Source organism: Xenia sp. Carnegie-2017, unplaced genomic scaffold (assembly GCF_021976095.1).
Source record: "Xenia sp. Carnegie-2017 unplaced genomic scaffold, XeniaSp_v1 HiC_scaffold_16, whole genome shotgun sequence".
Lineage (NCBI taxonomy): Eukaryota > Metazoa > Cnidaria > Anthozoa > Malacalcyonacea > Xeniidae > Xenia > Xenia sp. Carnegie-2017.
This window is the reverse complement of record NW_025813469.1, coordinates 3,663,694-3,677,607: the sequence shown is the minus strand read 5'-3', so window position 1 is coordinate 3,677,607 and position 13,914 is coordinate 3,663,694. Positions and strand designations below refer to the sequence as shown.

At 33.9% G+C, this 13,914-nt stretch overlaps 2 protein-coding genes across 2 annotated transcripts; both read left to right on the top strand.

Moving 5' to 3' along the window:
• Positions 1-2,192: 2,192 nt before the first annotated feature.
• LOC124437673 lies at positions 2,193-9,053 on the top strand. The gene is made up of 4 exons (XM_046987650.1): positions 2,193-2,370; positions 5,453-5,605; positions 6,890-7,208; positions 7,905-9,053. Exons 1-4 carry the CDS (start codon positions 2,307-2,309, stop codon positions 8,002-8,004), a joined length of 636 nt encoding a protein of 211 aa, XP_046843606.1. The 5' UTR covers positions 2,193-2,306; the 3' UTR covers positions 8,005-9,053.
• A 1,028-nt stretch (positions 9,054-10,081) lies between these two features.
• On the top strand, positions 10,082-13,596 carry LOC124437674. Its single transcript, XM_046987651.1, has 3 exons — positions 10,082-10,299; positions 12,334-12,718; positions 13,255-13,596. Exons 1-3 carry the CDS (start codon positions 10,122-10,124, stop codon positions 13,313-13,315), a joined length of 624 nt encoding a protein of 207 aa, XP_046843607.1. The 5' UTR covers positions 10,082-10,121; the 3' UTR covers positions 13,316-13,596.
• The last annotated feature ends 318 nt before the right edge of the window (positions 13,597-13,914 follow it).

Genomic DNA, 13,914 nt, shown 5'->3' with positions numbered 1-13,914 from the left:
CATAGTTCTGTGTATGTAACACGTGTTTTTAAAATATAAGATTGTTGTTGTGACATTAAGATAATTATGCATGCTATAACTCTAATAAAGGAAAACCCCTTTGTTTCATTTGCTTTTGTTTAAATAGGCAGGGAACCCACATTAACTGCACTAACATCTCAAGAGTGAAAGAATGCAGCAATTTCAGCAGTTTTTTTATTTTAAGAGTAATTTTATTTGAGGAGTACTGACTCATTTCGAAAACCATATCATTGAAAAGCTAAAAAAGCTCATCTCTTTTACTATATAAAAATATAAGCGTGAAGCACTATATCAAATGCACAATAGCATATTAAAGTCAAATTCACTTTTTAAACACACACTAAGGGAAAGTTTGCTGTGCGTATTTTCAACTTTTGCCGTGGTAAGACCACTCGCCATCTGTCCACAAGGATCAAAGAGGCAAATACTCGCAAAAACTCGCACATCTTTAAAAAATAATCTCATTACCTCACTTCAAAACCAATAACACACAATCCTACTTTGAGATCATTTATTTTTTATTTTTGTTTTTACAGTCCATTTTTCCCGTGAAATATAAGCTTAAGCTGAGGTGTACATAAATTTTCGGGTCTATGACTTAGAAAGTCTGAGAATTTGGATTTAGGACAGTTAGAAAATGTCAGACTGTGAAAAATTTACTCTGTTCTATCGGGTGCTCTTACGACATACTTGCCAATATCAAACAAATAATTTTCATATATCACTTAGGTGAAGTGTGCATGCAAATTATAATATAAACGTTGAAAGAAATATATTGCAATTTTACGTTATATTTTAAGAATTTTTGGCTTGCGTACACATTATCTATATTCTACGTACACATTATCTATATTTTACGTTATATTCTATCGGGTGCTCTTACGACATACTTGCCAATATCAAACAAATAATTTTCATGTATCACTTAGGTGAAGTGTGCATGCAAATTATAATATAAACGTTGAAAGAAATATATTGCAATTTTACGTTATATTTTAAGAATTTTTGGCTTGCGTACACATTGTCTATTTTGAGTGAAAATACACAATTATAAGAAAATGATCGTTTCATGAAAATTAGAGAATTAGATCATCAAAATTAAAATTACGATGATTAGTCTTTAATGAAAATTTACATCTTGGAAACTGCAATTCGTCCTTGTTGCCCATATACGCTTTCAAAGTCCGCTATTTATAAATTATAATACCCCATTATGGCGGAATTATTGCACCACAATATCGCAAGCTTAGGATATACGGGAAATTCCCTTAAGTCATTGAAAAATCCCTTATTCTACAAAAGTGATTATAAGGATGTTAGCTTTGTGATTTTATTTATTAACTACATTTACTGGAAGCTATATTAAAGATCAGGCGAGCCGGCTGAAATATGAGTCCGAAGACCGTTCAAAATTCACTGAACATCACGAAATTTCTAGTAATTTTTTCATTGCCATTTTACTTGGCGGTAAGTTGTAAATTGGGAGAATATAAAAGTATTTTCTTAGAGGACTGCGTAGAATGTCCTCGCAAGCTGAAGCACTGCAAAGGAGAAGGATCTAATTCAAATGTTTGTTTTACTTCATGTGGTGAGTACAAGCCGTCTTTATGATCAAAGTTTCGTGCTTATAGACTAATAAATATTCGATATTTTGTATGTCCGATCGATTTCATAACGGCCATTTGTGAGGAATCACATTTTGGTTACAAATACTAAATCTAATGCAGCCGACACAAATTATATGTTTAACATACTTCAGGTCATTAAGAAGGCATTCATTATCAATGAAATACTTTTCAATGTTTCGTTCATGAACACGCAATTATAATCCCATCCCCCTCAACTGTGCTCATAGTAATATGACGTGATTCTCCCCCCTCCCCCATTGATACCATGCTTTGCTAAGCAACTTAAGCTTATATTCAATTTCTTTAGCACCCATATTTACTACGGTAAAAGATAAATCGATCAAGAAAATACCAACAAAAAATCAACTAGTAACACTGTTTACAACAGAAAAACATAAACTTACCCTGGAATTACGAACGAGCAAAAGCTCGGTGTTTGCGGGTACAAGCCCAATGACGAAACATAAGACGTCGTCGTGGAAAACATTCGCTTTTCAGTTAACAACAATCTCTTCAAGCAGCAATCGTAATGACTCAGCAATGTATTTTTCTAAATATGAAAAATTGGAGATGCTTGGAAAATTGGATGTTTGGTAATTTTAGTCGTGGTGTTGCTTATTAGTATTTTGGGAGTCACGATTTTATTGAAAATAAAATATGGGGACAACTTTATCCGAAAAAATTCAACAAGAAGCGAGGACAGCAATTATTTGGATAAAAGGTAGGAAGATACAAACTCCTGAAATCATAAATAAATTGCTTGATTCAGCCTGTGTTACACGGGTCTTTCTTGCATAGGGGTTAATTGGACATGAGAAGTTACTTCTTTGATATTCATCAGTGTGTGAAGGAATGGGAGTAAAACAATGTACATAATGAATGATCACTGTTTTTGGGACATAGCTATTTGAATAAGTTATTAGAGTCCCGAGGACTTTTGGTGATACTGTTTACTGACATTTCAACATGCTTGAAAATCATCTGACGATGAAAAAAATTATAAACCAACTAGTGAACTTCAAATTGCTTATCTTTGGCAGTTACAGGGCTATTAAGTTGGTCGTCTGAATGGCTTTATCGAGAACTCTTATGTTTTCAATCATAAATCACAAAAATCGAACAGACTTTTGAGATTATTTGTTAGTTGTTTTTTCAGATTGTTTTTAGTGATAGATTACTTAGCAGCATTGAGAGATTTAAATTTTTCTACATATATAATTGTGAATTTTATAGAATCGCATTATTTTAGATAACATGTAATTGACAGTCAATATTACAAAGGAGATTCTATACCATACACACACTAAACTATTGTGGAGCAAAACTATTTGAGAACAGTGAGTGGTAGAAAAAATCTGAATTTACGCATTACTTGACCTAGCAGATTATTACCACCTTTAGAAAACTGAAAGACTGGCCATGTGCAGATTTTAGCTTATACTATATTTCCTAGTGACGGTGTATAGCTTATACAACATATAGTATATTTGTCAATTTGCAGCAACATTGTGCCAAGAGATAATCTCTATCAAATATGTTTCTCGTAACTTATGCCCAGTCATATTTGAATAGGAATGACGAACAGGATGAGACCAAGGAATTTTTTCAGTACCATAACAATGAAGTACATTCGTATGACAATCTCAACAACGTGAACTCTTCGATAGTTTAAGTGAACGCGGCATTTTCACAGATCGTTGATCACATACGTTCTTCATCTACCTAAAATGAGGAAGTTTAATAAGGAAGTTGCGAGCAGTAAATATCCCCAGACAGTATGTTTAAGAGATGAAAATTTTTTGCAATTAACACAATTTACTATTGATTCTTACAACTTGAAAAACTATAGTGTAGGAGTACGTTATTTTTATTGGCTTGCAAGAAATGTTTTCAGAAATGCACGATAAGTGAAAATGCCTTTCTCACTGTCTAATTTCGTGATCATTGCACTTAATTGAAAAATACTTAATGATTGACGACGCACAAGGTAGTTTACAAAATGCTTAACGTGTCAATACGCCTTCACACCCACTTGTCACGTGATATTTGCACTTTATTAAACTATTGAAGACGCACTGTACGAGCAACATTATACGTACAACGAAGCAGATATTTTTTGCATCAAATTCAATTGCACATCTATCGTGGTGAATACCTATTCCTCAAGTCATCAAGCGCATGACAAATGGTATATTATAGTGTAAGGGGTTTATATATTTATAACAAATTAATAAGCCCTTAATATAACCGAGCGCGACGTTTTGTACAAGAAGACAGAGGTCCGATATTTCTCAGCAATATTAAGACCGAGAGAAAGGGAAGTTATCAAAAGGTTTATTATATGGCATTATTTGACCTGAAAAAAGCTTGCTTTCTTTCTCGTCCTTGCTAATTTTCGTGCGGGTTGGTTTTCACTTTCTAGTTTTCGTCAGTAAAAAATAAATCGTTTCAAATTGTTTCATCTGGATGACTAAACTGTTTTCAGAGTGCTTTCCTTTGACTCACGTTTGTAAATGGTTTTTTGTTTCGACCTTTTTGCGTTTTGCTGTTCGCTTTACAAAGTTTGTTTTTGTAAAAATTGACTATAAAATTACACGCTTTGGGCCGTGGTCTATTACGGAAAATAACGGACCAGAAAAATGTTTCTGAGCCAATCAAAGCGCGCCATTTTTTCAGAAGTGACGCTTGCCATATAATAATAGTTAATATTATTCCCTGATATACAATGATGTATGAGCTTGTGATAAGAGGAATAGGTAATCACTTACTTAGAATACCTTTTACATAAAATATAACTTAAAATTATTAAATCTTATAAAAATGATTTTTCACGCTACACATTTTTTATCGTGATCCATTCAGATCGATTGCTTTATAAGCAATCATGCATGTTTACATGAGTTGTTTCGAATTAAGCATGTGCTAAAAGGTGTGTAGTGATAAAAATCCATTTTAAGATTTAATATTAATGTCAACAATATATATATTTATATAGTATCGTTGATAATATATACATCAAAAGACTTTGACAACACAAAGATTTAGCTACCCTGAAGAAAAGCCTGACAGATCGCCAAAATTTAGTCTATTCATTTTTTGATATGCATATATACTTTGTGGACTATATATAGTATAGATATACACTTAGCGCTGGCTCGCTAAAGTAATCGCGTAAATCGCAAGCTCATGATAAAGTTTATTCTCGTATGAAAAAATTTGAACAGATGTTTTTTAAATGTCGGAAAAATAAATTGCAATAACTCATTAATTGGTAATATTTTCTTTGTTGAAAATTTATAACCAATGGACGTTTAATAAATGTCTTTTGAATTTAAAATCATCAGCTATAGTTTAACTGTTTTGTCTTTCATTTGATCCGATATTAAAATTTAATATTTTTTGCAATTCTACATACTGATTTATCCCTTAGATATGTTCATGTAGTTATATATTGAAAATTCAGGATTATTCTCTTGTAAATCCACATTACATTTGCCCTTGATACAGCCCTATTTCGAGATCAGTGATAAGGACGCATTACGAGCTTCCGTTTCCATCGATTTTAACCAATCAATACACCATAAAATGTGCTGACATGTAAATAATAAGGACATGCGTGTCTTAGACAACCCAAAAGCACGTTAGTGAAAAGTAGCGATACATGTTTTAAAGAGTTTACTCGAGAACAAGTCTTTATCACTCGTAACTCTAACATATACTAAAAATACGTTTAAATAAAGTGCGTTATGAGACAAGATAAAAGTGGAAGATCGATCAGTATTTGTACAATATTTTGTACGTAGCAATGTGCTCTTACGTCGCCATCAGTTCATCAACCTGTGAATATGGAAAATTTCCGAGTAAATTTGTGAATTATGGATGTACTCCTTGTCCACCAAAGTATGATGACTGTAGCAAACAAGGAAAAGATGAGCAAGCCTGTCTTAAATGGTGCCGTAAGTAGACTATATACTTCATTTTTAGTTAACACTAAGCCGTGTTGGAATGTGCAAATTCACGTAACGTTTATCAACTTGTTACACATATTTAACAACATTTGGCGACTTTTACGCACGAAAGCAGGCAAATTTTTCAATACAATCGACACCGAGGATATTTCGCGGATTTTCCCGCTATATGCTGTTGTAATTAGTGTTTAAGTTCGCTATATTCTATTTGGGCGAATCTCTTTACGGGGTCGTTGCTAGTATGTCTTCGAATGTAAAAATATATGTTCAATCAACTCAAGTACGAATTAATAAGTTCGATGATCTTTGTTTGCGTAGTGTTTTATATTCATAAAACGCTTCATATTGAGTTGTTGTTTGTATAGTTGGAAAGAAACAATAACGTTATATAAAAATCAGCTAGTGCATGGGGTGTCCGTTTTCAATGAGTGAACGGGGATTCCCCCAGTATCACGTGATAATCACGAGTTTTAAGCTCATTTCTAAGTTCAATTAAGAGTTTATAGGTCTGCACCAACTTCATAAAACCCGTGTATGAAACACATTTTTGAAACAGTGCTAAATATTAAAGATATCTAGAGATTACTCGACAACTCAAAACAAGATTCTACATCACAAAGACAAATACGGCGCATAAACAGTCAGGTATACTTCACAAAAGCCTAACAATCACAAAAAAATCTTACGTGTTACTCAGGCAGATGAGAAAAGATAACGGATTTTAATATGCTTTCCATGCAGGGAGTAGTGCAGATATATGACCTCTGCAATTTCCTTGCATCACTTTCATAAACGTTTGTCCTGACGAATGTCGAAAAATTAATCATTCTCTTGACAACAGAACAAAAACATTTAAGTTAAGCCTAGTAATCTATAGATCGTAGAAAGCAAACACTTCGAAAACATCTGTGTTTACGTTAATTTGAGCTGCAGCTCATATTTATACCGAGAAGTTAATATGTTAATTATGAAATATATTGTATTATGTGTCAAACGTACATCGCTCCCGTAACTTTAAATGCAACACTCACTCATTAAACAACTTAATCTCAATAATCCTTTAAATTCTGTATAAGTGCAATGACCTTTTAGTATAAGCGTTTTCAACTGGCGTCATAGCTGCCATTTTGCATGGTGTACCAATTGAAAAAAGCCCCTTAAATTAAGCCAGTAACACCAACATGGCTGCTTTGTCCATTGTCCATTTTCTCCCTGAAAACGCTTGAAAACAGTCCATTTTTGACTAGTCGTTTTCACACTATATAATTTTAGGCTCATTTTTTGAAAATGTGTCGCTGCCCAACACCCGGCTGCCGACGACCCGGACAACCATCGCCACAAGCGAAATTGAGAATACTGTATACAACGGAAAAAATGGAGGAAAAAGAAATAAAAGTGGCCTGAGCGTTGCAAAGGTGGTTGTATTAGTCGTTGTTTTACCTTTAGTGTCGATCATTGTTCTGGCTGTGATCGCGTATTTAAAGATAAGAAATCGAAGAAACTTGAGAATGACAGAGGCAGAAGCAAACGCAGAACCCTCTGGCAGTGATCTGCCTCTTACTGGACACGATGACGAAATGGTTTCAGAAAGGTATAGAACAGCACACAATATGAAAAAGATGACGACGAGTCAATTTCATCTCATTTCTTTCAAGCCAAATTATTTCCATAAGGCTGCTGAATATATGCTGCATGAGTGCATTTTTGTTAAGTCAGCTTTCCTTTACTACCAACTTCCTGATATTTCTTGCTAAGTGTACTACTCTTCAATTCGAGATTGCGTCAGACTGTTGTAGATTTAAACATGTTGTATGAGAGAAGAAAAAGTTGGCATCATTTTTATGATAGTATTAGTTGGCGCTCCCCTGCATGATTTGCTCGCCCACAAAAAAAACCAATGTTTTACAATGACGCTATTATGTGTGTTGTATTTATGCTTTAGTATTTAGTGTTTGCAGTCAAGCAAAATTGAAAAACACCACTGATTAACTACATCAAAATCTTTACTGTATGGCAAATCCTCGACATCTGAAATGGAGGGAGCTTCAACATAAGAAAAAGTGATTTATTTTCCAGAAGCCGGTTTATTTTGTACTTGTTGACAATGTCTGGCCAAAGTAATATATCACTCAGAGCTAGAACAATCACCGAAACCCGGGTGAATTGCGTTTGCCTGAGGAATTTCTCGACTTAGTTAGGAGTTAAATTATGAAGCTTCGTATTGTATATATATCATCTTCAAATTTGTATTTCTTCGTCCAATTTTTCATCTTCTTTTCAATTATAGCATTGAAGAAAATCAAAAAGGATCAGTAAAATCGGTTATCGACAAGTCAGCACAGCTTCAGGTCAATGGCAATTGTGTACAAGAAACACTATCTACTTAGCAACAACAACTAGTATAGGTCATGTAGTATAGATCCGAGTGCAATTACGGGTAAACTCGCACGAGTGAGTTTTTTAAAGAACGCAGCGATATGGTCCGAAAGACGAGTGCAATTTGCAGTCTTTAAAATACTCACAAGTGCATGTTTAGCCTTAGCTGTACGAGAAACTATATTATTACTTAATAATAATGTACTTTGAGATATTTCTTGACCGCACCGTCTAACTTTGTTTCGCTTCGTTATTTTTAATGGCTTCAGAAAGGCTTGTTACGCGGCCTAACTGTGAAAAACATTCACCAAAAAACAGTATACTTACTGTTTTGTTTTATTCTTTGCATTCTTGATTCTCAAACATCTGCAATTGTGGAAATCTTTGCTAACTTAGAACTGCAGCCATTTTTTTTTATTGAAAAGAAGTTTGTTTGGCTTTCACTGCTTTTGACAAATCAGGAAACAGTATTTACAGTGCAATTACACTTTTTTATCGAGCAATTAGCTACATCTTTTTCAACAGAGCAATTACAGCTTTTCAACAGAGCAATTACACTTTTTCGCAGTAGCAACTACATATAAACTGCACTGAGCAATCAACCAATCACAGTCGAGAAATATCCCCAAGGTACACTATACAAATACTTAAAACTATATTTTCCGTTCATAGTAAAGTTTACAACTTTCATAAAATATTTTGAATTCTAGGTCTGTTTTGTTAGAATAAATTATTGTTGAATACTGCACAAATGGATATAGCTAGCTAGTTACAATGCACCGTGGTTTTTCAATGGAACAATCAAAATTTTTTTACGCATCAACTTAGATACATGTTTCTATAAGTCAACATGCATGCAGACTCAGAATTTCTTTATCATTTATGCAATGCCATAGCATAAGCTAAAGACTCAGTGATGAGTTGAGTGAAATTATACATAATTGATGTAGCATTTTTGTTATATTTTGTATAGTACTGTTAATAATATGGATTTTGTTAATAAGCTGAATTGTATGTCCTACATCTATGTGACAAAAATTACAGCAAATCCAGTCGTCTATTCTCTATGTACGCAAAAAGCAGTGAAGTTATAGGGTGGTAAGCACGAGCAGTCAATATTTACAGCCGGGAGCCCCGTTTACGTGTGACGTAAAGTAAGCAATCAGTTTCTCCAAAACATGTTAAAGATTGGACCAGCCGAAACGAACAACTTTAGATCTAAATATAAAGAATTATGGACGAGTTTATAATTATTTCGGTTGCAAAAATTTCACTTAGAAACGGTATCTTTGAACGAGTACGAGTGTGTAATAAATGAATAATTTTCAAATTATTTCTGTATAAATATAATCAATTTTTACACACAACTTTAAAGTTCTAATGGCTACAATGTATTTTAAAGCGCAAGCAGTCAAATCATTATAAACAGAGAGGTCTATATATTATTCATAATTGTGTCTATGTCCTTGTTTTGAAAAAACAATTTGATGACTTTTAATTATGAATTCTGCAAGCAATATAGCTATATGACTACAATGACTACAAATCATTCCCGTCGTACAATAAGTGCTGTTTAGCGAACACTGTGTATTATCATAATAATATGTTATCTTAATAATGGTTAAAATTAGTGGATTTTTTAACTTTAGATTTTTTGTGCGTCGACAAAACGCTCATCGATTGTTATGGTCACAATCTAAGTCCTGGCATGTGTCAGCGTGACGTTTGCCACGGTTGACTGTTTATGTTTCAACTACAGTTCTTTTTCTTATCACATATTTGCCCGACTATCCAATGAATTTTGGCCGATAAGTCTTTTTTGACCAACATTCTGGGCTTTTCAATTCGCATGCCTCCCCCGACACGCCCATGTATTCTAGGCAACTCTTAAGTATTTGAGCTCAACAATTGTTAAATAAACTCAAAATTATCCTAACCTGGTTTTTTTTCTACTTTGAAAATTGACAAAATTAAAATTCGGAATTTTTCGCATTAGCAAGAAAGGTTTTATCGATAGTCATTATTTAACATATTGCATCAGTAGTTGTACTTTGGACGCACGTGATATGCTATAAATATTTAACAAACTAATTTTCAGCCACGCGAATTAAATTAAAGTGAACGGTCAATGAAGTTTGGTAAGCTTTTCGCAGTAGTGGCGCTGTTTGTCAAAGGCGTAGTGTGTTGCCCTTACGGGCAGTTCGCCAGTAAATTTTTGAGTTCAGGCTGCAGTCCTTGCCCAAGTACAAACATAAAAGACTGTGGCAGTCATGGAGAAGATGCTCAAAGTTGTCGGAGTTCATGTGGTAAGTAAAACAAGTGTACTGTTATCATCTATTCTATCAGTTTCGTGTGTTGGACAATCTCTATCACCTATGTTACCAAACATTTTAAATGATAAGCTATTGTTAATACAATGAGAAGATATTAGAAAACGATTGACAAACAAAGAAAGACGTTGTCGGATTCAGCGTTTAATTCATGGTTAGTATAAGCCGACGAAACAACGACTAAGATTAGTAAAACACGGAGATGGCATTAATGTGAAAATGTTGTTAATAGCTAATCGATAACTTTATGACGTTCATAATTATAACAAAATTAACATTATGCAAAGTTCGCAACAATGCGTATGTTAAGTTTAATAAAGGATCTATGCCAAATCTTATTTATTTAGGGTTTAACAAACTTGAAAAACAAACATAAACAACATATGCGAATGATAGAGCTCTTTAGATTGATAAAATGTTACATTCATATAAAGTGGAAACAGTTTGCATAATTGCGACATCAATATATTCAAATACATAACTCGTAAATAACTGCGTGTATTTAAAAGTCTTCAACCAACACACTCTTAACAGAATTTCAAATTTTAATGAGTCTCGGTGTACAAACTATATATTAATATATTATATATATTCTCTGATGGTGTACAAACTATATAGGTTGAAAATATAACGAAATATACACAATATCAAGAAAGTGCTTTGTCTGCAATATATTCCGTTCCGATAAAGCCACTTAAATATTTCCTGATTCTAGAAAGGTCAAGCGCATTCATTCGTACAATTTTGGTCTCTTATAGCAAATGTCGTGCTTAAGTCACTTATGCTTGACATGTACTAAATGCAGCATAATCTATTTGACGTGCATGGTAAAATAGACTCACCCAAAATCAGCCAATTCACCCTGGGGCTGCGAGGCACAACATAACACTGCGACCTTCTTTACACTCTTTGATGTATGAGAGCCCGAAAGCTTTAACTGAATAAAAGAGTGACAGTGACGTTTTCAGGTCGCAAGTTTAGTTCGGAGCTATGTAAACTATAGATCATTGTGATTTCTTTCTATAGACATCTATTGTTTTTACATTCAGTGCCCCACCGACTGGGTGATCCATCGCACTGGCCATACACTCCACGAGTCTGAATTACGATTTTTACTAAAATCAGTAACAACAACTATATTTTGCATCAGTTTACTCACTGCTACAAACAATTAATACACGAATTGAAAATTCTTGACAACATATTACACAAGAACATAGAAGAACATCATGCAGGAAGTGCAAGACGACAGTGACAACATATGAGCATTGTATTCTTTTTCTTTTTATTTTTAAATAGTTATATCAGATTTAGTTACTTTTAGAGGACCCCTCTGTAAACCACTTTTTAGTGATGTTGGCATCCTCAATAAAGATTAGCTATTATTATTATTAAAGTTTAAAAAGACTAATTAAACACAGCAGGCTGACAATGTCGAGATTCTTTAGGTAAAGACGTTATGTCAGTTATGTACTTTATCTATATATAGAGATAAGGAGCTCAACAGATGGTTTTCAAGAAAGCCTTAATATTTGTTTTAAAAAGGAAGTGACTTTCGCCTTGACTCAAGACATTTTCATCCCACTTGCTCACGAATAGGTATAGACTTCCAAAAACTCAAAAATCCAAAATCTATAAAAACTTTTTTCATTATTAAAGACTCCTTCTTCAAAGTATCATAAAATCAAACGCTAATGCCTTTCTTAAAAATGATCTCAGCATTTGGCTTTAATCGTCATATTGAGAATTCGATTTCTGCCCGGCAGCTACAAAGCTCAGTGGCAACAGCATTGTTTGGCCACATATGTCAACATTACAGACGACATATAACGGGTTCAGTAGTTATAATGTATTTGAAAGTTCATCGGTCAATGAGCATGTTATAAAATTTACAGTCAACTTGCAAATCATTTTATTTGCCGTTACAACCATGCTAATCGCTATCGGAAAACATTGAAATTCTTGCTTAGATAGATATCTATGTATTATAACTAAACTATTTACTTACAGATAAAATGTTCACAACAGCAATTGCATCACTCGACACAAAAATATCATCACCATTGCCAACCAAAATAAATGGGTTCACGACGTTGACAATAAAGTATCCAACGACGGAGCTTCCAGATGTCTGGAAAACATTTCATACGCAACTGATGATATACACGTCTAGTAAAAAGCGCAGGAGTCGCTCAACTGATATGCGAAAGAATGACACCAGTGGCTCGGTGAACCTTGTAATTGTTGCAGTTGTATGCGTGGCTAGCGTGTGTGCGATATTCGTCATTGGTGTTGCTGGGTTTCTTATGTATCGAAGGGGAAGGAACAGCACAGAAGTTGATCAGCAAAGAAACAGAGAAGGTCAACCTGCAGATACCAGCAATGCTCTGATGAGGTAGGAACGACTTAGTTTCAAAAACATAGTCATAAAGAAGTTATTTTAATCTCAACAAAGAAAGAAAGTGATATAATGTGAAAATTGCCACTGAGTGTATTTTGAATAGAATTTAACGAGAGTTATTTAAATAATCTGTTATAATGGCATACTAAATGGAGATTGTGTGTTTGTACATGATTGCACACTTGTACAGAATTGTAGTTCAAGTCATTTATGCTTGATCATACTGAAAAACAAATGTAAAGGACAATGTACAAAAATTCCGCTGTTTTTATTTGGCATGCATGAAATCGTAAGGGCATTTCTTTCATTCAAAGAGATAAATACAGGCTCATATGTTGTCACTGTCGTCTTGCACTTCCTGCATGATATTTTGTAGCTAAGTTTTTCATGAAAGGGTCGTCACTGTCGATTTTAGCTTGCATGACAAAATACATTTACGTCTTAACGTTTTGAAAATTTTTCTGGCTTCTGTTACCATGCATTGGAAAGACTTTGTAAAATGACGAATAATTTTTTTAATTACGTTCAAGGAGCGACAGAGACGAGGACACATGTGGAAACCCGGACAACATAACTTCGTCATCATTCTAAATGAAGGCATAGTAGTTTGCAGTGTTTGCTAGAATATTTTGCAATATAGCTAAAAATTTTACACTTTGAAGCTGCAACGATGTATCGCATGCATTTCTTTTCATGCTTGAAAATCAACTGCTGATAAAAAAAACAGTAAAAGAGTGATGTAGTGTGATTTATTGTACTTGAAAAATATGTGTAAAATATCGTGTTTATTTTTCGTTGCTTGTCGTGTATTCTAAACACTGTTATAATAGCCACCGCGTTGAGAAGAAGCAAAACTATCTGTTATTCTTTCACACATTTAGTATCTTAGAACTTTTTCTTTGTGTGGCTAATTTACAAGTGCTCAAGAGTGATGAGCAAGCGACTAAGATTTAATAAGAGGCAGAGCATAAACATTGTTTTAAAAGTGGACAAAAAGAACTGTTCTCTATGGAAAGCCGTTAGTTTTCGATTTTTGCAAAGGAGTACACACAGCGAAAGGCTGTGAAGTTAGTCAATAGCATCTGCTGAAAATTCATGGCCATTTCAAAACTTGACATTACAGAAAAATTTAATGATGCTTAAAATCTTTTCAACTAAATTCTGTGCTTCGAAACTCTTTGCGTTTGTGA